Source organism: Manihot esculenta, chromosome 4, assembly GCF_001659605.2.
Source record: "Manihot esculenta cultivar AM560-2 chromosome 4, M.esculenta_v8, whole genome shotgun sequence".
NCBI lineage: Eukaryota > Viridiplantae > Streptophyta > Magnoliopsida > Malpighiales > Euphorbiaceae > Manihot > Manihot esculenta.
This window is the reverse complement of record NC_035164.2, coordinates 32,486,126-32,508,485: the sequence shown is the minus strand read 5'-3', so window position 1 is coordinate 32,508,485 and position 22,360 is coordinate 32,486,126. Positions and strand designations below refer to the sequence as shown.

Genomic DNA, 22,360 nt, shown 5'->3' with positions numbered 1-22,360 from the left:
ATCGATTTTGAATCGAACTGAACCGAATCAAACCGAACTAATTTCGATTTAATTTTCTATCTTATTTGATTTGATTCAATTTACAATTTAAAAAAATTCGATTAAATTGGTTTTGGTCGATTCGATTCGATACCAAACCGAACCGACCGATGCACACCCCTGCCAATAAGCGTAACAATATGATAATATTCCAGGTTGGCAATTAGTCAAAGTTCATTCTTAAATTCAGCTAATCCTTGCCCGAAAATTCTTCAAAGTGTTTTAACCGCTACTTGCTGGAAAATTCTACAACCGAGTATATACACTTAATTAATTAAAATATTATATATATAAAATAAAAGTTGAATTAATTGATATTTTTTAAAAATATATTTTCAGATTTATCTTGTGAATCTCTTTATTATTATTACTATTGTTGTTTCCACGCATATTAACTCTTGTTTGTAAGATGAAAATAAAAATTTTTTATTTGGCATTATGTGAATCTTAAAAAAGAAAAGACCTTATATGACTTCTTAGAATAATTTTATAATTTTTTTATTTTTAAAAATCGGATGATAATATTTCCACTCCAAATCCCTTCACTTATTCATTCTAAAATTCTACAACCGAGTATCACTAACATAATTAGTAACTAATATCATAAAACATTCGATCAAATATTATTTCGAAAACTTTCTACCATGATCTCGTAATTCCAATATATACCAACTTTAAAATTTTCAAAATATTTTTAAATTAATTTAAAGAGAGTTATTTTTTTATTTTAAAAATATAGATAGAGTTTTTATTTTAAAATTTATATATTATATATAATTATTATTAATAAATTTAGGATCGGTGATATGAGAGAATGGGAACACGTGAACGAATGATTGATTTAATATGACTGAAGTTTCTGATTCGTGGTGGTTAGATTTTGTGGAAAAGTCCAGAGTTTTTGGATCGTAGATGGTTAAAAATCTGACAGTAAAAGTGAGTGGTTCATCCTGAAGTATTTTTGACAGATATTTTTTTGAATTGACAATAACATACTGTGTTATGTGTATCTAGGGATATAAACGGATAGGGTAGTCGTAAAAATTGAATTACTCAAATCCGAATTCAATTTATATTAGTAATATTCGAATCCATTTTAAATTCGATTAAAAGTTAATTTAAACTATTCAAATCCGTTCCAACCAAATTGAGGTCTTCTCCTACTCGTATCGAATTATCCGAATAAAATCCGAATCAGTTTAATCTTATATATTTTAATTAATAATTTATATAAAAAATATTTTTCATTAATAATTTTCATTTAAAAAATTTAATATTTCTAAAGAATATTTAAATTTAAATTTTTAAATAAAAATATATAAAAAAATTTATAAATATTATTGTAAAATATATTTTTTATATTAAATTAATTATTTATATAAATGGGTTCGGATAGTGGGTACCCTATATAGAAGACTCGAATTCGATCTGAACCCGCAATGGGTATTATTTTTAAAACCCGAACCAATCCCAAATCCGATTATAACTATTTAAATCCGTTCTATTAGGGTTCGGTCGGATCTGGTACAAAAAATACTCGATCCGTTGCCATCCCTATGTGTGTCGGACAGCTCATTAATTGTGAGCAATCAGCTAATAAATATTGAATCGCTTAGCTTATACTTCGTCTATCACGCGCGTCATTTCTGTCAGTCTTACCACATATACATTTATGTCCTAGCGAAATTTAGAACACTTTAAAAAAGTCGACCTACTTATTTGAAACGTGGGTAAGGTGGACTTACTTATTTCATAAATATGTAAAATTAGAGGTATGAGAGGTTTGATCTGTGCATTATGCCTCCTACTATCTAATCAGATAAGATAATATAATAGGTGAAATTTTTCCTTTTTTTTTATTTATAGATAAGATCTCAACAAAAATTATTATTATTATATTATCAATTATTATTAAAATATTATCGATTATTATTAAATTATTAATTGTCAATGGTGTACTTAGGCAGTAATTTGAACTACGGTTTATCAAATCAATATAAACACTATTTTAAAATAAATTATAGAACAAGACTTCTTCTTCTTTATACATTTTTGTTCATAATTAGATGGAAACATCCAACCAGCTAATAGCTTTCATAACCAAACCACTCTTAGGCTCTGGCAACAATAATTAATATAAAAATCGTACTTATTTTTTTAATAATTAAGTTTAGACTTGACAGACCCTTTTATTTTTATTTTTCAAATCTTTGGCTTAGTTTATCTTCAAAGTGCGACTCACTTTTACATCAATACATTGACTAAGTAGCTAATGAACAGTGTTTGGCAAGAAAGAAATTTCAAACCCTGTCAAACCAAAGAAAATAATATGACCCTTCCTTAAATTTTCTAAATTCTTATTTAGTTTAATGCTTAATTCCATTTCACAACACACGCCAGACTTAGCATCGTTTCCCACGAAAGTTGCTCATATACAACGGTAAAGTTAAAAAAAATTGATTTTATTGATATTTTACTTTAAAATGTTTCATTTAATTTTCATTTTATGGTTTATTATTCACTTTGCGATAAAATAATACATTATGATATTGACTGATAGACAGTGTTATGAATTGTTGACGTGGAAATAAATATTTAATTTTTATTTAATTTTTTAATTAAGAAAAATTTAAAAATAAATTAAAAAATTTTTAAAAGAAAAATTAAGCCCAATTTAATGCTTTACATCCTAAAAAGTTTATTAATCTAGAAAGTTATGGGATTGCATAAAGTTTAAAGACAAGAAACACTAGAAGATTTGCTCTAGATCATTGATATCTTGAAGTCCTCGTACGGATTCTGATAATTGCCGGATCTTATTTATCTTGAGTAAGTTTGGACCCATGAAAATAACATTGACTCAAAATTTATGTAACACTCTTATAGTTGACCGATCCAGCATCTCAGGCCTTAACTCAGACAAAGAATTTCAGCCCGGTAATGTGACATGAGAAATAACAATAGACCCAGTCACTTCGCAGCTCTGTCCGCATGCGCGCCAAAAGAATTAAATAGCCGCCTGGCATGGAGAGAGACTCTGATACGTCTGTACGTACGGGTCTGAGTGACAGAGATAGGTGGCACTGTAGCAGAGAGACCATTAGACATTACTAGCGGACAAAAGGAAAATGAATAAAAAAGGAGGAATGTCTTTCTCTCCATCTAAATTTACACTCATGCTGTAAACCCTATTCTCTGAATCTTAGAATATCAATGATGACTGCCGGATCTCATCTACCCTGGACAAGGCCGGACTCATGAAAATAATGCTGGCCCAAAGCCCATGAAGTCCCTTTTAGGTGATCAATCCAGCATCTCAGGCTTTGATCCAGACACGCAGGGCAGGCCGGGTTGACCGCGAGCTCAGGTCCAGCAAAAAGAAATCCAGTCCGGTGATGTGATGTGAGGAAGAACAGCAGGTGCATTCACTTCGCAGTCCTACCTGCATACGCGCCCGAAAAATTAAATGGCCGCCTGACATGGAGAGGAGCTTTGATACGTCTGTACGTACAAAACTGAATGACATAGATAAGTGGCACTGTAGCTATAGCAGAGAGTTCCATTAGACGTCAATAGCGGACAAAAGGAAAATGAATAAAAGAGAAGAAACTTCTTTCTCTCCATCTAACTTTACACTTATACTGTAAACTCTATTTTCTAGATCTCATAATATCAAATTTCATAATCTTTTCACTATTATGAAACTCTCCCTAACTTTCTCCTTAACCATGCAGGGAGTAAGCCATTAAAACCTCGACAACTTGGCTGGAGATGACTGTAATTCTTCACAGTTCTTTCTCCCATTTGTTTTAACATATTAGTTTGCTTTCTTAACCTTCTTATCGCAAAGAATGATCATGTTAAAGGGCGATTCACATATAGATTCCAAATGGGTACTCAACTACAGCAAAGAATAGTCAATGGATAAACTTCTGGTTGATGAAACTAATGTTTCTGTTTTCCCCTTGTCCAGATCGTCCGCTTCTTCGTCATCATTGTTGTCTAAGCCTTCATTGTTAAGTAGTCCGCTATAAGCCAAAGAAATACTGGTGCAGAATCTTAATGTTCTTCTTTCTAATATGTCGTCTTCTTCTTTTTAATACTTTGAATTCCTAAAAAAAAAATTAAATATTTTTTACCACGTCAATTTATGACGCCGTTTACTAATCGTTATTCCTAATCGATTCGGTTTTTAATTTTAAAAATTTCAATTATTTCGATTTGGTTCGGTTCGGTTTTAATAAAAAAAATAAAAAAATCGAATCGAACTTATTAGTGATAATAATATATTATTTTTAATAATATAAAGATATTAAATTATATTAAAATTAAAATATTTTAATTAAATTTTAAAAATTAAAAATAAAGTGTAAAAAATAAAAAATTTATTAAAAATTGAAACCGATCAAATCGAATCGAATCAAATTGATTTGATTCGATTTTTGACTAAAATCGATTCGGTTTGATTTTTATAAATACTAAAATTTTGATTTTCAGTTTATTCGGTTCGATTTAATTTTAAATCAAACCGATCAAATACGTAGCCCTACTATAAAATATTATTTTATCACAACGTAAAATATAAATTTTAAAATAAAAATACGTAAAATTAGATCATATGTTTGTATATTTTTTTCTAACATTTATCATTTAATTCATATTAAAATAATAAATTGTAATATTAAACCGAAATGCTTATTTTAAAATTATATTACTATATACTATTTTAATATAAATTAAATTATATATGATGAAATAAAAAATTAATAAAATTATATGATATTTTTTATATATATATATTTTAAAAAATATTAAAAAAATATTAATTAATAATTATATTTTATTTATTATGTTAACATGTTTTTGATACGTACAACAAATTATACCATTTCCACACGAAATTTTTCAACTTTTGACTTTTAGTCCACATCGGTGCATTAATTTAATTATTATTATTATTATTATATTGACCCTTGATTACTTGATATATCCCATATAATCAAAATCTAGAAGCGAAAAATTAAAAACAAAAATTTAATAACTTTTTATAAGAGACGGAGAACTAAAGTGTTAAATTTAAAATTTAAATTCAACCAGCGCCGTATTCGGTTCAAATTGAAAAAATTGACTGAATTGAACCAATTTAAAATTTTAGTTTGGTTTTTTATATATTTCAGTTCGATTTTCAATTTAAAAAATTTCAGTTATTTTAGTTCGATTCAATTTTGATCAGAAAAAAATTGAAAAAACCGAACCAAACCGATTAGTAATAATAATATGTTTTTTCAATAATATATAGAAATTAAATCATATTAAGATTAAAATATTTTAATTAAATTTTAAAATATTAAAAATAAAGTGTAAAAAATAAAAAAATTATTAAAAATCGAAAACGATCAAACCGAACCGAATCGAACCGAATCAGACCGGTTCGGTTCGATTCGGTTTCTGACCAAAATCGGTTCTGTTCGGTTTTCATAAACACTCAAATTTCAGTTTTCGGTTTATTCGGTTCGGTTCGGTTCAAAACCGAACCGACCGAATGCTCACCCCTATCAGAACTAAGTGCGTGCTAAACAATTTTCAACCTTTGGCTTTACATTATTTGCATCAAAACAAATAAGTAGGCTTTTTTTTAAAAGAAAAAAAAAAAGAAGAAGGGCATTATTGTCATAATAATAAAGTTTCATGCAGGCCCGTTAAGCAAGGCCAGCCTTAAATTTTACAGACAAAAACTATATTTCTCAAGGACTGGATTATTTTGCATGCTTCAATTTTAGCGGCATATAATTTCATTTCCAAAAATTAATATTTAATTTTATATTTATTCACTAATAATAAATTCCATTTTAAAAATTTTATGCACTGTTTATATTTATTAAATGCTTAAAAAAGTGGATTCTTTATGCTTGGTTTTCAGGAGCGAAGCCAAGAGTTTATCGATCGTTTTCGTTTCCGGCGGTTTTTGCTGAGCAACAGAGATAAAACTCAAATAAGCGTCTACGTCCACGCTGCTTGCATATTTTACCCAAAATGCCCTCATTTATTGGTCAATATCTCTGACAACAATGGGGACCTTATAGTAAATTCGCTAACAAATAAACTGTACGACTGTCACTGCATTGTGATTAATTTAATAACAGCACGGCGCGCAAAAGCTTTACACTTTACAGTAATAAAAAGGCAAAGGATTCTACATGGCGAAATTCTCTGAACCTGAAATGGCTCTCTCTCTCTTGTTCTTTCTAAAACTACAGCTTCTTCAATTTCTCTCTTTTCAGCTTCCTTTTTCTCTGCCAACTGGAGATTCTTGATTCCCAATTCACCTTCTTTCTCTCTCTTTCTCTCTTTATTCTCCTATATATAGAGAGATAAATCTCCTCCTTTTGGAGTTTCTTCGCTTAAGAACTTATTATCTCTACATATCTTCTGTTTCTGTTTCTGTTTCTTTGCTTCGTGGATTTGTTTATGCAGATTCTTGAGGTTCCTTGATCCTTGTTTTTTATAATATTCTTGTTATTCTTTACCTTCCCATGCATTAAAAAGTAACCCCAGAAACAGAGGCCAATAAAATTTAAAATTCTCTCTGTCTTTCTTTAGAGTTTGTGGTTTACTTGAAAGATTGAATAGATCAAAATGTTGGATGGATTATTGAAGTCGAAATTCTATACAAAATGGTATTTTATTATTATTATTATTATTGTTTTATATTTCACGGTTCTCAGTTTTTCTTGTTGATTCTGTTGATTACTATTAATCTGCCTCCATTAATTTTGTTTTTTAAATATAGCAAGTCGCTGTTGAAGATGTCAAAGGCTCGACTCGAGTTGCTAAACAAGAAGAAGAGCTCTGTAGCGAAGTTCTTAAAGAATGATATGGCTGATCTTCTCAAGAATGGCCTTGATTATAATGCTTATTGCAGGGTTAGTTTTTCAATTTTTTGCTTGCTTCATAATTAAAATCGTGAAGATCTTAAGGTTCGACGTGTTCTTTTGGGGTCATCCTTTAGGAAATGAAGTTGGTATTTTTTCAATTCTGTCTTCGTCTTCATGTCCCTTTATATAATTGCATGTTGCACCAGCAAATAACTGGCCCGATTTTTCTCTTTTCCTACATAGCTTCCCATGTGCCTCTCCTTTATGGGCATGTTACTTTGTCTTCCTATGCATGTGTCTTGCCTTCTTAAAGTTCTCTGTTTAAACTTAGAAACCAGATGCTTTGTCTCTGCTTTTTGTTTTCTGATACAATTGTGGTCGTGAAAATGTAAATTTTCTGCCATAGAAAAATGATCAGGCTGATAGGTGACTCCTGTTTAATGAGATGGTGATGATGCAGGCTGATGGGCTTCTGGTTGAGCAAAAGATGATAGCTAGCTACAATTTCATTGAGCAGTTCTGTGGATGTATTTCCACCAATCTTTCTGCCATGAGTAAACACAAGTGTGTGCAGCTCTAACCATTTTTGCACTCAAATTTTATATATATTGAGTTCATTTTCGCTTACACTTCCATTTTCTCCCCATTCTTTTTCTGATTCAGGGAATGCCCGGAGGATTGCAGAGAAGCTGTACAATCTCTCATATATGCTGCAGCAAGAATTGCTGAATTCCCAGAATTGAGAGACTTTCGTACTCTGTTCACCGAAAGATATGGGCATCCCAATGAATCTCTTGTTAATAAAGAGGTAAAATTGACAAATCCAGCCCCAATAAAGATACTCCCATGTTTTTGTGATTCTCTTAGTAGCATGTCTTGATCTTGTAATTAAATTGATGATGTGTAGTTTGTTGAGACATTGAGGCCTAAACATATTCCGAAGGAGACGAAGCTTCAGTTATTGCATGATATTGCAGAAGAATTCAATATAGAATGGAATTCAAAGTCTCTGGAACAGAAGCTCTTCAAGCCGCCGCAAGAGGTGACCTCCTGCCTATTCACAGCTTCCCCGCAATGTTCACTCTGCCACACATAATCATAACGTGTATGATATTTATTTTTGCAGGACCAGAATAGGCATTGTCCCAAAAGCAAGGATGATGTAATCTCCAAAGGAGACTGCAAGGGCGATGATGAAGATGGAAACAAATTGAAGAAACACAAGGATGATCATGTCACAGAAAGAACAAGCCCTGAAGCTGGGAACAAAGTGAATGAGAAGGGGGATGATACTTTGCACAAAAAAGAAAAAACTGAATCAGCATCTTCTGGAAGGAAGAATGCAATTTATGAGGGATATAATCTGCCTTGCAGCAGTGAAGATGAAGTGATTTCTCTCCACAGGAGAAGTAGCAGTGACCTTGACAGGCAGCAAGCTACTTCAAGTTCAGTTGGAAGTGTTTCGGAGGACGAAGCAGATAGGAAGAAGCCCTTTTACTACAGATTCATTCCACCACCTTACTTGAAACCAAAAGTTGTAAAGGAAGAAGTCAAGATTGAAGAACCCCCGAAACCAACTGGCAATGTTCTTGCTGATGATTCTGTTAGTGAGGCTAAACCAAAACCAAGATCGGTCCGTAGGATACCATCGAAGCCACCTCCGGGTGATGCATCTTTTGGCAGTGATGCAAGACCATTGAAGCCGCCTCCAGGTCGTGAAACTATTGGCAGTGTTGAACTCCCGCTGAAACCACCACCAGGCCGTGAAAAAGTTGTACGTTTTGAAAATGGTGGCTCTGATAAGTCTAATTCAGTTGCAGCGAAAGAAGCAGATGATGTTGATGAAGGGGATGAAGAGAAGAAAACGACTGATGGGCATTTGATGCATTACAGCAAAGACAGAGGGAAACCAAATCAAAAACCTTCTCCATCATGGAGAAGTAGTGATGATACTAAACTGAGACACACAAAATCTGGTGAGCTGCCTCCTCCGCCTGGTAGAGAAGCAGGAGAATCAGGTCTAAAGAAGGGAGCTACAAGGCATATTCGAGCAGTTTCGTTGCAGTCAGAAATTGAACATGTGCATCCTAAGCTGCCTGATTACGAAGATTTGGCAGCTCGGTTTGCAGCTCTTAAAGGAGTTAGATGAAATGGAAATGAGCTTTCCATGTTTAGTGTTCTTTATTATTTTTTTAAAAAAGAAAAAGATAACAGCAAAAGAAAAAAAAAACACAGGTTCTGCATAGAGGATAAACTTTATCTGGCATACTCTATTATTCTCTCTACAAAGGAAAATTCCATATTGTAACCTAAATTTCTTATTTAATTAGTTATTTATATAATTAAATTTAAATAGCTAACATTTAATTTATTAATATTTTATTTGATAATATTAACTATTATAAAATAGTTGTTAATCAAATATTATAAAAATTTACTTTTTCAATCATTAATTAATATATTTTATCTAAATTAAAATATTAAATATTACTTTTAACACTTGATACGACAATATCAACCCTCAACTTCTTAATGTGATGAAAAATGAAATAATTCCATATTAAATAACGCAAGGAAAAAAAATTCTACAAGCAAGAGTAATATTCAACGCTGATGCAAGCAGTGACAACATCTGAAAGCAGCCACTAGTGTAAACGACTGCAGGGACTAAAGATATTCACCGCATAAAAGCTTGACTTGAGTGCCTTTGAGGCTTGTATCATCAGCAGCCATGGCCGAATCTGAGCAGCTACTTCTACTGGATTTGCTTGCTAGTCCTTTCTCAGCAAGAGTGAAGATAGCCTTGGCTGAAAAGGGCTTAAACTATGAGTCCAGAATAGAAGACTTGGCGAATAAGAGCCCCCTTCTTCTTGAGATGAACCCTGTCCACAAGCAAATACCTGTCTTCATCCATAATGGCAGACCCATATGCGAATCTACGGTAATAGTTCAGTATATTGATGAGGTCTGGAACCACAACTCTCCATTGTTGCCTTCTGATCCTCACCAACGAGCACACGCCAGGTTCTGGGCTGACTATGTCGACAAGAAGGTCAGTTAATTAGGCCCTCTAGCTAAATTGTTGTTCCGTTTCTATAAATTCTTGAGCTTGGAGTGCGTACCTGCAGATTTATTCTATTGCAAGCGTGCTGTTCACATCAGAAGGGGAAGCCAAAGAAGCGTCAAGAAAGGACCTGATTGAATGCTTTAAAATTTTGGAGTGTGAAATTGGAGAAAAGCCATACTTTGGAGGTGAAAGCTTCGGTTTTGTTGATTTAATACTCATTCCATTTTATAGCTTCTTCTATGCATTTGAGACGTTTGGAAACTTGAGCATGGTAGAGGATTTCCCTAAGATCATGGACTGGGCTCAAAGATGCTTGCAGAAGGAGAGTGTGTCCAAGACTTTAGTTGACCAGCAAAAGCTTTATGAAATTGTTTTGGAGTTAAGGAAGAAGTGGGGGGTTGAATAGAATTTTTCCAAGAGCACAGGGCTTTTACACACTTGTATTTTCTGTTTCAGTCACTTCCTAATTATCCGAGAAAATAAAGTCTTGAATTGCCATTAGTTATAATTCTGTGATTTGCTTGTGTTTGATTAGTCAGTGAGAAAAACAAATTTTACCATTTATTTGTAGCCCATTTGAGATATTAATTCTGTTATTTATAGTGTTGTTTATTGGTCATATTCAAGAGAAAGCATTAGATATTACAGGTATTTTATCTCATTATATTGAAATTATAATTTTTTAATAATAATAATATTAATTTGGTGAATGATTTTCATTTTCTAATAATAATACGAATTTAATAAATAATTTTTATTTTTATTATATATTTTAATATTATTAATTTAATATAATGAATTGGTATACCTAAAATTACCATAACCTCTGTTTCAATTATCTAATAAAAAAAAAGTGTTAACTGGCTTTTTTAGCCCATCCAGACGCAGTTTTTAAGACATTGCTGATATGATCATCGAATCTTTAAACGACACGCATTTTCAGAGAACCCTCATTTCTGTCTCGTTCATTGTTTTTTTCTTTAAAGGAACTTCATAATTTAATTTTATAATATAATAAAACTCATTAATTAATTTTTTATTTTAAAAAGTATATTAAAATATTTTAATATTTTAAAAAATTTATAATTAATTTTATTATTAATTTTAACTATAAATATTATAAAATAATTTAAAATAATTTTAATATAAAGTAATTAACTAATAAAATTTTTAAAATTATAAAAATTAAATAGTAAAATATTTAATAATTAAAATTATAAAATAATTAATTAATTAAATTTTTTAAAATATTAAAATATTTTAATATATTTTTTAAACTATAAAACTAATTAATCACTTTTATCATATCATTTTTCCGTAGAAAAAATTATTGAATAAGATTTATATATGGAATTTCCCTATAAAAACAGACTTGCCTTTACTCAAGCCTTCAAGGTTAAAGAAAAGTAGAAACAATCTCGGTTGGAAATTTCCAGTAATGGCAGACGAAGTGATTCTTCTGGAAACCCAATTCAGTCCTTTTGCTGCCAGGGTTAGAATCGCCTTGGCTGAGAAGGGAATTCAATACGAGGCAAGAGAAGAAGATGTCACCAACAAGAGCTCTCTTCTTTTACAGATGAACCCAGTTAATAAACAAATCCCTGTCTTGATCCATAATGGCAGACCCATTTGCGAGTCAATGATTATCGTCCAATATATTGACGAAGTCTGGAACCACAAATCTCTCTTCTTCCCTTCTGATCCTTACCAACGAGCTCATGCCAGGTTCTGGGCTGATTATGTTGACAAGAAAGTAAGTTACGCTCTAAAGTTTCAATCTTTCTCTTTCTATTTTCGAATTCATGCAAATCAATTTGATCATCTTCATGGAATTATGCGAATTTCAGATTTACCCAATTGGGAGGATGCTTTGGTCCTCTGTAGGCGAAGCCAAAGAAGCATCGAAGAAGGACTTGATCGAGTGCTTTAAAATTTTGGAAGGAGAGCTTGGAGAGAAGCCATATTTTGGAGGTGATGGCTTCGGTTTCATAGATGTGGCATTGATTCCTTTCTATAGCTTGTTTTACACATTTGAGATACTGGGAAACTTTAGCATGGCTGTTGAGTGCCCTAAGCTTCTTGAATGGGCTAAGAGATGCTTGCAGAAAGAAAGTGTGTCCCTGAGTTTGTACGATGAACACAAAAGCTACGAAACGGCTTTGTTCATGAAAAAGAAATTGGGGTTTTGAGTAAATTCAAGAGAAATTAGTCTCTTTGCTGTTATAATTAGCAGGTAATTTTACAGTTCATGATGGATGTCTTCGTTATTATGGTTTTGTGTCAGTAAAATCCAACCACATAATCCTACTCCTCAATCTCTTACTGGATTTGCTTTGTCACCTAACTCTGGAAAAGCCAAGTCTCAATAGATTTGTTATGAGGTTTTTGAGTAATATATTTGTGTCTTAAATTTATACACCTGTTATATCAAGAAAGCCAAGTAATTAGCATAGATGGTTCACTTCCATTATAGCATTTGCTGAAATAGACTTTTACAGTGTCATTCTAATCTGGATACTGCATTTGTGAAATCCCATATGGTGGGTTTTCCATAGCAAGCTCAAACCACTAAATAATTTAACAATTAAAAAATTATTTAGATCAAGCCGAATTATCGCAACATTTACAAGAGAACAACAAAAATCCATCCTAGTTCCTGAAAGTTGAAATTCGCCAGAGCAACTCCCAAACCTGTGTAGGGGAATCTCAACAGGTAATTCACTTTCCCTTCTCACCATTTTGCAGTTTCTTCTCCAGACATTAGTTGTTGATTGGAAATTAGGATTCCTCTGCCTTGTAGCAGACTTACTACGGCCAAAATCTAGTCCAGGTTCCTCGTACGCCAGGTTGCTTCCTGGATCCTCAAGTAAGGACAACTCTGAATTCTGCAAGTAAAGTGATGGAACAGTCATTGCACCTCTACTTCTTAGCTTCTTGGAAGATGAAGATGGTGATCCTTACCGGAAGATAATGAGCAATCAAACAAAGTTGACAGTGTTGATGACGATGATGATGGCGAGTACGACGATGATGTTCTGTTCTTGCATAGTATCCTCAATACATTAAGGAATTGAGTATCGAGAGAGGGATCAGGCTCATCGGTCCCACTGAAGTTGTATAGACGAAGAATTTGCAGTGGATCATTACAATGCTGCGACAAACAAGAAGCAAGACGAGTTAACAGTTGGATTCACTCAGATTCTAAGTTATACATGTTAGGAACGCCAATAACAACACCATGTTGACCAATATACACAGATATACTGAGGTCAATTAAGTTCTCAAATCCTGTAGTTAATGCAAAGAAATAAAACTTAAAAGCCACAAAAATGCAGAGACATTGTTGGACTTGTCGAGGAAGTATGGAAAATAATTTAAATTAATCATTTTATATCATTCTTAAAAAATAAAGTAGAGCCGCATGAGAACTAGCGAATAAGAAGTAAGATTTTCTGTTACCGTTATGATATACAGGTTCAAACAGACAAACAAATTCAACATTGCCCTTCTATCTCTTGTACAAATTAAAATTCCCTTTTTGCCCTACTATATAATTTCATAATAATATTAATAATTTCATATGGATCACATCACTTGTTACCGGGTACAGGAAAGTTTTCTGGTTAAATACGTGGGTGTTGTCCCAATTTCACCAACACTCCACAATTGCTAACCTTATCCATCGGATTTGTGGCTGTTGAAGCTTTAACTGGGTAATGGCTGAAGAGCTGATTCTGCTATCTTCTGAGTATAGCCTTTTTGCAGAAAGGGTGAAGATAGCCTTAGCAGAGAAGGGCATTACAAATTACCAACTCAGAAACGAAGACTTTAGCAATAAGAGCCCTCTTCTTCTCCAAATGAACCCAGTTCATAAGCAAGTTCCTGTACTAATCCACAATGGCAAACCCATTTGCGAGTCTCTGAACATAGTCCATTATATTGACGATTTCTGGAATCACAACTCTCCACTGTTGCCTTCTGATCCATATCAACGAGCTCATGCCAGATTCTGGGTTGATTACATTGATAAAAAGGTGAGCCCTACCCCAATTTCAATATTCATTAATCTTTGATTGATTAAATTGTAACAAATTTATTCAGTAGTTTTTACTAGGTATAATATAAACTCATAATATTCTACTTTTGATGTCGAAGTAACTCGGTAAATTTTCACATTCTCTCTTAATCAATTTTGCAACATCAGAACTAAATTTAGACTTTTAAATATTTAAAATCGCTAATAATTATGATAATAATTATATCAGTTAATTGGCTAGTAGCTATGACAATAATTATAACAATTCGATTCAAATAAACACTTTTAAACTCATTCTTCCCTTTACTCAAAATTGTTAACATGAATTATCTAGTAATTTTTGCTGGCTATTATATAAAGTCATAATATCTTATTTCATTGTTGACGTGGGATCATAAACACACACTCGGTGGATTTCCACATAAATAAAATGCAGATTTACCCAAATGGGAGAATGCTGTGGAGTTCTAAAGGTGAGACAATGGAAGCAGCAAGGAAAGAACTGATTGAAAGCTTGAAGACATTGTACAGAGAGCTTGGTGAGAAGGCGTATTTCAATGGAGAGAGTTTTGGTTATATAGATTTGGCATTGATTCCATTCTCCAACGTATTCTACACATTTGAAAGCTTGGGAAACATGAGCATGGAAGTGGAATGCCCCAAGCTAGTCGAGTGGGCTGAGAGATGCTCACAGAAGGAGACTGTGTCCAAGTCTATGTGGGATAAGCACAAGTTCTATGAAATGGCTTTGCGGTTCAAAAGCAAGTGGGTGGTCGACTAAATTAAACCAAACTACATTGTCAGTGTTATTGGGTTTAAACTAAACGCTTTTTACCTCTTTGAAATGGGCTCTAGGTATTTTGATTGGTAACTTTGTAAAAGTAAAATCCATGAATCAAAATAAGGTTACTTGAGCCAAAAATAAAATTAGAGTATCTCATCAAATGTTCTTCCATTTCTTGTAAGCAATTCATTAACAAAAGTTCATGCTTAACCCGATATGAAAAGGTAAGTTGATGTGGAATTCAAGAGTCGACCAATCTGTGACGAGTATATTCTATCTCACTCCTAATAAACAATGTGAATGGAAATGAGAATTATAATTATTGAAAAATATTACCAATTTGAACGCACCATAAGTAAGCAATGATCACCTGTTTCAAAAACAATTGAACATTTTTTTTTTTTGCATAAATGCAAAAGGGCTTGTGATTATGTTTAAACTGGGATTCCTGATATGGGGCTAATCACTCGGCGCAACAAAGTAGTTTTCTTGTTCTACTTTGTGTCTCATTGTTTAGATTCACACCAGTAGGTTTTGGAGAGTGAGTTCTTGCCAATCTCTTTCCTGCAAATTGCAAAAATGGGTAAACACCATCAAAGGAATGCAACACCAAGTTCTTATACAAACAAACCACCTAATTTGTAGATGGCCTTCACTGATCAAATATCAGATAGGAAATGTGATCGACAGAACTTTGTTGCTGGATTAATTGACAAACTGATATAAAGCTTACCTATTTCATAGAAAAGCTCATTAATGTTGTACGCATTTTTTGCAGATGTTTCTATGAAGAACATTCCATTCTCTTGAGCAGACTGCTCTCCCTCCTGAAACATATTAGAAAATGAAAAAAGAAACAAGCAAGAATTTAAGAATCATCATCAGCAAAAGCCTACATACCATATGACATGTATAAATTTTATGAACACGTATTTGGTGGGTAAAAAATACAAACATATGTTGAATCTCATATTGGTTTGGGACATAGATAGTGTGACATAATTCAGCATATGCACCCAAAAACTAATGATATGCACTTGATGCCAGAAAAAGTTACCTCGTTCTGCACCTCTCTCTTAGAGTCTAGATCGGATTTGTTTGCCACCAATGCTATAACCAAATTAGGATTTCCTAGAACAGTAATATAGGAGATAATATTAAGAGTCACAAATCAACTACGGATAAAAAATTATTATAAACAAAAATCACACTTGAAAGTAGAAAATAAGCATATGACAGAAGGTCCTGCCATCTATTTATGTAGAACAAAAATAAGAAAAAAGTTTCAGATTCATTAGAAAAGACTCATAATTGACAGGATGAATAAGAGTCCACTGTGCTCACTTGATTTAAAGGGACTAGGATAAAAACATTACAGATTTTGGTGACAGCACAATTAGTGCAATTGAAGAGCAGGAAAATACAGCTTTAACTCAAGAGAAGGGAATCTTAATGACAGTATTGTGCAGGCAATCCAGGCTATCTTGGTTGGTCATCCTAAAGGTATAAGAAATGGAGGACTTCTCGAGTTCGAGCCTCACTGTCGACTTATTCGGTTACATTCAAAAAAAGGAGAAGACTACTTCCCATTATATAGTTTATCAATTATACTCGGCCTTTGTACCTCAGGCAGTGTTGTGCATCAGGCATATTCATCTATTTGATGTTGTTGAAGTCATGGACTAAAACAAGCTACATTCTGATTAGATGTTTACATCATCACAGACCTATTAGGATCTGATTGCTATCATGGATCCATAAGAATTGGAAATGTGAATATGAAACAATTAAAGATTGCTGGAAACAAAGATTTATTGCATTTGTAAATGCATTTTACAATCATCAATACAAAAAAAAAAAAAAAAAAGCATGCAGTCATTCTATTCAAGAAGGCGTAGATGACAAGAGCTCACCTTGTCTTTGCAGTTCTTGAACCCATTTTTTGGCTCTAATGAATGTATCCTGCAGCAGAAGCCCAACATACATCATAACAGATATTTTTTACACAAGAAGCAGCAATTCAACAGAGACAGGATCAAGTTGATTTGTCCAGAAGAACTTGCAACAATAATTTATTTATAAAATTGCCCACAATATGACAATGAAATTGCTTAATTCATTGACAGAAAATTGCTGAGCATAGCCACAAGAAGTAAAAAGATGCTTACCATGCTTGAGATATCATACATAACAATTGCTGCTGCTGCGCCGCGATAATACATAGGAGCCAAGCTATGATATCTTTCTTGTCCGGCAGTGTCCCATATATCAAATTTAACCGTTGCTTCGGCTAAAGATAATATTTGTGTGAAAAAGGCTGCACCTATTGTTGGTTCCTACATATATACAAAAATTTCCTTAATTAAGAAAACAAGAAAGGGGATCACATTGAACAGGAAAGAGGTGTATGTGAACCTGTTGATCGAAGAACTGGCCCTTGATGAATCTTAAGACCAAACTGGTTTTCCCAGTTCCCATGTCCCCCAAAAGCACCTGGAAACAAGAAATTAAACATGTGAGAACTCATTTCACTCAATTAAAAGCAAAAAGAACCATTTGGTGGGGTAAAATATAAAGGAAAGACATACCCACCAGCTTGGCTTGTATGATCCTGTTGCCAGGCCTTGTCATATTGCAAATTGACTTGGAATTATCAGTGTAAAGAGAAAGTGTCAGAATGAGAGATTGTGTTGGACATCTACCGCATAAGTTTCACATAGAAAAGTAAAAGCGGAAAAGATTTCTGGTTTCACAAGGAAAGTCAGGGACACGGCAGGAGGAACTCTGAGCAGGAATGGTAGATGAATTCACTCCTTTGCTTTGACTGGTAGTTTTCTGGTTGCTGCTTGCTACTGCAGATAGTCATCTCTGCTATCTGTGGGCCAATTGGATTCTGTGGAACCCACTACACCAAATGCCTTGCATTTCCAATAATGTACTATTTATTTGCAAAAATGGACAATCCAGCTAATTCAATTGGGCCTGCTTCTTTTATTATGAGCCAAACCACTCATCTGCTATGAATTTGATTACAACTGTTGTTTTCCCATTGGATTTCAAGCTTATAGTAGCCAATTATATATATACATCTCTGAAAGGAATTACTCTGAAATTTATAATCATGGCAAAAACACTCGCAGATCTCCCATCAAAAGCTGCAGCCCAGTTGCCAGCAATTGCATTCATTAAGAAAACAAATCACAGCCAAAATCGAGCGGGATACATCCACCTAGGAGCAAAGACATCCACCTAGGAGCAAAGTTGATAGAATAACTAAAGCATTCTGTTATTTCTTATGGCGTAGCTAATACAAATATTGTCAACAATTCAATTTCCTTAAAAAGAGTATAAGCAGGCCCCAACATTATACAACAACAACTAGCAAATATGCTAATTAATGCTATAGACACAAATCAGATATAGAAGCATTATCCACTGGCATTATCAGCAGAGATATCATTATTGTCATCATCACCCAGCCTAATTTTAGCTATTTCAGCATGTGCTCTCTCAATGATTTGCCTTTTCTGCATTTCTAAATCCCTATGGAAATCCATCCTCATCTTCTCTAGTTCCAGCATCTGCTGCCGTTTATTATTCTCAATTTTCTCATATATCTCACTAAATTTCTGAAAAGAATCTGCAAGCACTCTAAATGAGGATCTTTCATTGCGGTCCCTTCCAGACTTTCTCTTCTTGGGTGGAAGTCCATCTGAATCATCCTCAGCCTCGTCAGCTGAATCTGAATTGCCTGGACTATCCCTCATCTCATCCAATCCATTTGCACGGTTTAGATATACTTTAGGGTTCATGAAAACATACTCTCCCGAGTCCACCCCACATGAAAGCCCGCCTTGCTGTGCAGATGTCGACATTAGCATATCCATCTTCTTGAAATAAACCCATTTGCTACTATTGCCGCCCATGTCTACTTGATTAATCTTCTCTTTTTTATACTTCTTTTTTAATGTATCCAAACGATTCCTACATTGCGTGTCTGTCCTCTCAATTTTTGATACTTCTGATACCTTCTCGGCAACTTCTTGCCATTCCTCAGAACGAAGACTCTTCCTCCCACATTGCAAAAATTTATCGCCCCAAGCATCAAGCAAAACAAAAGTTTCATGCTCAGTCCAATCAGTGAGTGGGTTACGCCCAGCAAATGAAGGTTTTGGAGCTGATGAGGCAGTAACAGGAGGTGCTGGGACGCGAGGTGCAAATTCATAGCTTGAAGCAATGCTCTTTAGCTTTCGCTTCTTAGGATGCCTTTCCAAATCATCATTGATCCTCCCACTATAATTGTTTTGATTATCCGCATCATCATCTTCTTCATCAGCATTTGTGTCCTCATCATCCTCATCATAGTCATCATCATCCACTTCTTTTCCCACATACTGAATACCATTATTTTGATTATTCTCCCCATCATCATCTCCCAACTCCTCTTCATCTTCTTCTTCATTATCATATTCCTCGTCATCATCAACATACTGGTTACCAATTGTCCTGGAATATGGAGCATTCTTCACAGAAAGTTTTTGTTGACTTGAAGAACCATAACCTTGCTGGTGATTAACACCATATGGGTTTGGCGGATACCTTGCATCATCCTCAGTGTCATCCATTTTTAAGGACAGTTCAGCTTCAAGAACAAGAAAATCACTCCAAATGCACCAACTTTAACTAACCAATTTCTTCTTCACTTAAAAATCCAACTCCCCGAACACCAACTATAATTCTTTTCACCCCTAAAGTATATCAATTTTCACTCCTAATTTCAACTTGCCTATTCTTCATCTAATCAGTTTTTGGAAGTCAACAGGCCCCAAAAGCTTATGCCGCCATTTCAAGAATCTTGCTAACAAATCCAAGAAAAATAGCACGAAACCAAAAAAATTAAAGATTTAGAAACATAAAGAATAAATTATATGATTCATCATCCACCAAAAATAAAAACTTACTATTTCAAGATCACCAGACTCCCCTATTCCATCAAATTCAATCAAGGAGAAACAAAGCCCTCAAATTTTCTTTTTCAGAAGGCTGAAATTTTGAGCTGAAACTTGCCATTTTGTGTCTTCTCACGTGATCAAAACCCTATAAAACAGAATCCATGATTCAAATTAACAAAAACAACCCCTAAAACCCATTTTTAAGCTAAAATCAAAATAAAAGGAGAAGAAAGTCGAGATTCTTACCTCAAAGAAAAATCACTTTGAATACTCAAAATAAGTCAAAATCGCAGACTTCCTCTGATATTAAACAATAGTTGAAGCTTGTAAAAAACACCCTGAGTTAAAGAATTGAAACAAGTTTTGAATAAAATCAAAGATGAAAGGCACAGGAAATGTGAAAATGGAGAGAGTGTGTGTTAAATTGGGGATTCAAGAAGGGTCACTGCTTTGCATTTTTTACCCAGATAACCCATACCAGAGACCCTTCTATAAAATGTTTTATTGAATGATTAAGAGGATCAAATGCATTACTTGCGCTATTAAACACAAAGATTTAGATTTCCACAAAGAAAACACCAAAATCAAGCATGCACAAAAAGTAAACGGTTCAAAGTATGATAGGTACCGGGTAGGGTACCCACGAAATTTCAGACAACCAAACCCGTTTATAAATATAATAAACAAACCCGTTTAAGAATCAAGTTTCACTACCCGTATCTCTACCCAACCCGTTTATCAATATCCACACACTAACCGAAATCAGCCGAACCCGATTACTTGTTGCTGATCTTTTATTGAAAAATTAATCAATCAATTTCAACAAACCCATTCAGATCCCAAATATCACAAATACATTCATATGTCACTCGTTATATCAACACAACGCAACCCAGATTGCATAAATATCTACAGATTTTGAAAGAAATTTTGCATAAATATCACAAATATCAACTCATGCACAAAAGCTACTAGCAATAAATCTTGAAATGAAAGTGATTATACATAAATACCAATGGATCTTAAAGAGAGATTGTGGACAAATATAACAAACAACAGAAGCAGCGTCATGCGGCAGTTGTTGAGTGCAGCGTGCGGCTGTCTTTTGAGCCGTGGAAGCAGCGTCGTCTCTGGCCTAGAAGCAGCATGGTGTAAATGTGGCTGGTTGCGGCGTGCGGCTTGCGGCGTGCAGCTTCGTTGTGCTGCAATTGGAACTGACTGAGTGCTGAGGCGTGCGACTGTCCATGGGTGCTGCGTGCGGCTATCCTTGGATGCTAATGTTGCTGCAAATTGTCCAGGGAAGGAGAAGTCGAAGAAGTTTGGGTCGGCAGATTCTTCGGAGGAGAAAAAAATATGTTTGGTGAAAGTCTCTTAGGGTTTGCTTTTATATTATTTTAATATTTTTATTAAAAAATACTTTATAATTAATATTAAATTAGGTGTCTGAATTATTTAACTAATTATTTTTCTAAAACATACTTATAATCATTAAGTAATTTGTTTAATCAGCTATTTTTAATTTAGTTAATAAAATTAATAATCAAATAGGTTTTAAATAAAATTAATAATTAGACAGTTTCTTGGTAATCCTTTGTTTTGGATTGAATAAGTTTCAAACGCGTTTTGTGTGAAGTAAAGTCGTTTTGTGTTGACTATTCAAGTTTTTTTAATGGGTTTGTGATTTTGGGTTGAGATTAATTTTGGTAAAAGATTGTTCTAATTATCATATTTGTTCTGTGTGCATTTTCACTTTTTTGTTAATTTATATCTTAATTTATATTGTTTATTTATTTTTACTTATTTTGCATTTGGTGTAGATTGAAATTTGATTATAACTCTTTTCTTTAAAAAACGGGTTTGATATTTATTTATTTTTTAAATAAAGATTGAAATTGAAATATTAGAGTTATTTATTCAAATATATTTATCACTTAGATCGAGTGCATTTCTGATCTCATTATTTTTTATTTTTTTTTATATTTCATGTATAATATCAAATAATAGTATATAGAGGACACATCATTAAACATGATAAATATTGATAAATTAAAATTATTGAGCAAAAATATTAATTTACAAATTAAAGAAAAGAGAGAATAAGAGAAATATAGTATAAAATAATAGAATATTGAGAGACACATCATTTAACATTATAAATATTTATAATTTAAAATTAATTAACAAAAATATTAGTTTACAACCTAAATAAGAAAATAGATATTGATAGAGAGTTCGTTTACAACTTAAATAAGAAAATATATAATTTGCACCTCGCGTCTCAGCACCTCCTACTGCCTCATTAGCTCAAAAACCTTCATTTGTTGGGCATAACCCACCCACTGATTGGACTGAGCATGAAATGTTTGATAAATTTTTGTAACGTGGGAGGAAGAGTCTTCATTCTGAGGAAAGGCAAGAAGTTGCTGAGAAGGTATCAAAAGTATCAAGAATTAAGAGGACAGACACGCAATGTAGGAAGTGTTTGGATACATTGGAAAACAAGTATAAAAAGGAGAAGATTAATCAAGCAAACATAGGTGGCAGTAGTAGCAAATTGGCTCATTTAGAAGAAGATGGATATGCTAATGTTGACATCTGCACAGCAAG

General features: G+C 33.3%; 6 protein-coding genes across 15 annotated transcripts; 4 read left to right on the top strand and 2 right to left on the bottom strand.

Moving 5' to 3' along the window:
• The first annotated feature begins 6,187 nt into the window (after positions 1 to 6,187).
• LOC110613241 lies at positions 6,188 to 9,216 on the top strand. Its single transcript, XM_021754278.2, has 6 exons — positions 6,188 to 6,716; positions 6,830 to 6,962; positions 7,375 to 7,478; positions 7,578 to 7,722; positions 7,822 to 7,956; positions 8,041 to 9,216. Exons 1-6 carry the CDS (start codon positions 6,676 to 6,678, stop codon positions 9,061 to 9,063), a joined length of 1,581 nt encoding a protein of 526 aa, XP_021609970.1. The 5' UTR covers positions 6,188 to 6,675; the 3' UTR covers positions 9,064 to 9,216.
• A 395-nt stretch (positions 9,217 to 9,611) lies between these two features.
• Positions 9,612 to 10,600, top strand: LOC122721239 (probable glutathione S-transferase). 2 transcript variants are annotated; one of them, XR_006350559.1, is made up of 3 exons: positions 9,612 to 9,966; positions 10,043 to 10,463; positions 10,497 to 10,600. XR_006350559.1 is itself a non-coding variant. In XM_043956308.1 (2 exons), exons 1-2 carry the CDS (start codon positions 9,646 to 9,648, stop codon positions 10,385 to 10,387), a joined length of 666 nt encoding a protein of 221 aa, XP_043812243.1. In that variant the 5' UTR covers positions 9,612 to 9,645; the 3' UTR covers positions 10,388 to 10,600. The 2 variants fall into 2 exon arrangements, 1 of the variants encoding a protein (XP_043812243.1); XM_043956308.1 differs by having other exon boundaries at positions 10,043 to 10,600.
• A 746-nt stretch (positions 10,601 to 11,346) lies between these two features.
• Positions 11,347 to 12,395, top strand: LOC110612677 (probable glutathione S-transferase). Its single transcript, XM_043956309.1, has 2 exons — positions 11,347 to 11,734; positions 11,829 to 12,395. Exons 1-2 carry the CDS (start codon positions 11,420 to 11,422, stop codon positions 12,168 to 12,170), a joined length of 657 nt encoding a protein of 218 aa, XP_043812244.1. The 5' UTR covers positions 11,347 to 11,419; the 3' UTR covers positions 12,171 to 12,395.
• A 14-nt stretch (positions 12,396 to 12,409) lies between these two features.
• On the bottom strand, positions 12,410 to 17,912 carry LOC110613522 (ras-related protein RHN1). 7 transcript variants are annotated; one of them, XR_006350562.1, is made up of 9 exons: positions 17,394 to 17,912; positions 17,217 to 17,294; positions 16,970 to 17,137; positions 16,715 to 16,763; positions 15,859 to 15,932; positions 15,535 to 15,628; positions 15,138 to 15,365; positions 12,943 to 13,132; positions 12,410 to 12,866 (listed from the first exon to the last, which is right to left on the bottom strand). XR_006350562.1 is itself a non-coding variant. In XM_043956311.1 (7 exons), exons 2-7 carry the CDS (start codon positions 17,277 to 17,279, stop codon positions 15,265 to 15,267), a joined length of 549 nt encoding a protein of 182 aa, XP_043812246.1. In that variant the 5' UTR covers positions 17,280 to 17,294; positions 17,390 to 17,912; the 3' UTR covers positions 15,100 to 15,264. The 7 variants fall into 7 exon arrangements, 2 of the variants coding, with proteins under 2 accessions (XP_043812246.1, XP_021610386.1); XR_006350560.1 differs by having other exon boundaries at positions 12,410 to 13,132; XR_006350561.1 differs by having other exon boundaries at positions 12,410 to 13,132; positions 15,152 to 15,365.
• Positions 13,559 to 14,944, top strand: LOC110613521 (probable glutathione S-transferase parA). The gene is made up of 2 exons (XM_021754693.2): positions 13,559 to 14,015; positions 14,454 to 14,944. The coding sequence occupies exons 1-2, from the start codon at positions 13,698 to 13,700 to the stop codon at positions 14,796 to 14,798; spliced, it is 663 nt and encodes a 220-aa protein (XP_021610385.1). The 5' UTR covers positions 13,559 to 13,697; the 3' UTR covers positions 14,799 to 14,944.
• Positions 17,913 to 18,062: 150 nt separating the features above from the next.
• Positions 18,063 to 21,108, bottom strand: LOC110613520 (trihelix transcription factor ASIL2). Of its 3 annotated transcripts, XM_021754691.2 has the most exons (4): positions 20,767 to 21,091; positions 20,000 to 20,091; positions 19,763 to 19,898; positions 18,063 to 19,659 (listed from the first exon to the last, which is right to left on the bottom strand). In XM_021754691.2, exon 4 carries the CDS (start codon positions 19,424 to 19,426, stop codon positions 18,230 to 18,232), a length of 1,197 nt encoding a protein of 398 aa, XP_021610383.1. In that variant the 5' UTR covers positions 19,427 to 19,659; positions 19,763 to 19,898; positions 20,000 to 20,091; positions 20,767 to 21,091; the 3' UTR covers positions 18,063 to 18,229. The 3 variants fall into 3 exon arrangements, with proteins under 3 accessions (XP_021610383.1, XP_021610384.1, XP_021610381.1); XM_021754692.2 differs by having other exon boundaries at positions 18,063 to 19,655; positions 20,000 to 21,108; XM_021754689.2 differs by having other exon boundaries at positions 20,000 to 21,106.
• Positions 21,109 to 22,360: the final 1,252 nt, after the last annotated feature.

What these genes read in the sequence shown, in the direction of transcription:
- LOC110613241 (XM_021754278.2), top strand. Translation starts at nt 6,676, where the DNA reads ATGTTGGATGGATTATTGAAGTCGAAATTCTATACAAAATG. An exon ending in ATTATAATGCTTATTGCAGG is followed by an intron (nt 6,963 to 7,374) that starts GTTAGTTTTTCA and finishes GTGATGATGCAG; the next exon opens with GCTGATGGGCTTCTGGTTGA. An exon ending in TCTGCCATGAGTAAACACAA is followed by an intron (nt 7,479 to 7,577) that starts GTGTGTGCAGCT and finishes TTTCTGATTCAG; the next exon opens with GGAATGCCCGGAGGATTGCA.
- LOC122721239 (XM_043956308.1), top strand. Translation starts at nt 9,646, where the DNA reads ATGGCCGAATCTGAGCAGCTACTTCTACTGGATTTGCTTGCTAGTCCT. An exon ending in CTGACTATGTCGACAAGAAG is followed by an intron (nt 9,967 to 10,042) that starts GTCAGTTAATTA and finishes GCGTACCTGCAG; the next exon opens with ATTTATTCTATTGCAAGCGT.
- LOC110612677 (XM_043956309.1), top strand. Translation starts at nt 11,420, where the DNA reads ATGGCAGACGAAGTGATTCTTCTGGAAACCCAATTCAGTCCTTTTGCT. An exon ending in CTGATTATGTTGACAAGAAA is followed by an intron (nt 11,735 to 11,828) that starts GTAAGTTACGCT and finishes TGCGAATTTCAG; the next exon opens with ATTTACCCAATTGGGAGGAT.
- LOC110613521 (XM_021754693.2), top strand. Translation starts at nt 13,698, where the DNA reads ATGGCTGAAGAGCTGATTCTGCTATCTTCTGAGTATAGCCTTTTTGCA. An exon ending in TTGATTACATTGATAAAAAG is followed by an intron (nt 14,016 to 14,453) that starts GTGAGCCCTACC and finishes AATAAAATGCAG; the next exon opens with ATTTACCCAAATGGGAGAAT.
- LOC110613522 (XM_021754694.2), bottom strand. Translation starts at nt 17,432, where the DNA reads ATGACAAGGCCTGGCAACAGGATCATACAAGCCAAGCTG. An exon ending in GCCAGTTCTTCGATCAACAG is followed by an intron (nt 17,138 to 17,216) that starts GTTCACATACAC and finishes GTATATATGTAG; the next exon opens with GAACCAACAATAGGTGCAGC. An exon ending in TCAAGAACTGCAAAGACAAG is followed by an intron (nt 15,933 to 16,714) that starts GTGAGCTCTTGT and finishes TTACTGTTCTAG; the next exon opens with GAAATCCTAATTTGGTTATA.
- LOC110613520 (XM_021754692.2), bottom strand. Translation starts at nt 19,426, where the DNA reads ATGGATGACACTGAGGATGATGCAAGGTATCCGCCAAACCCATATGGT.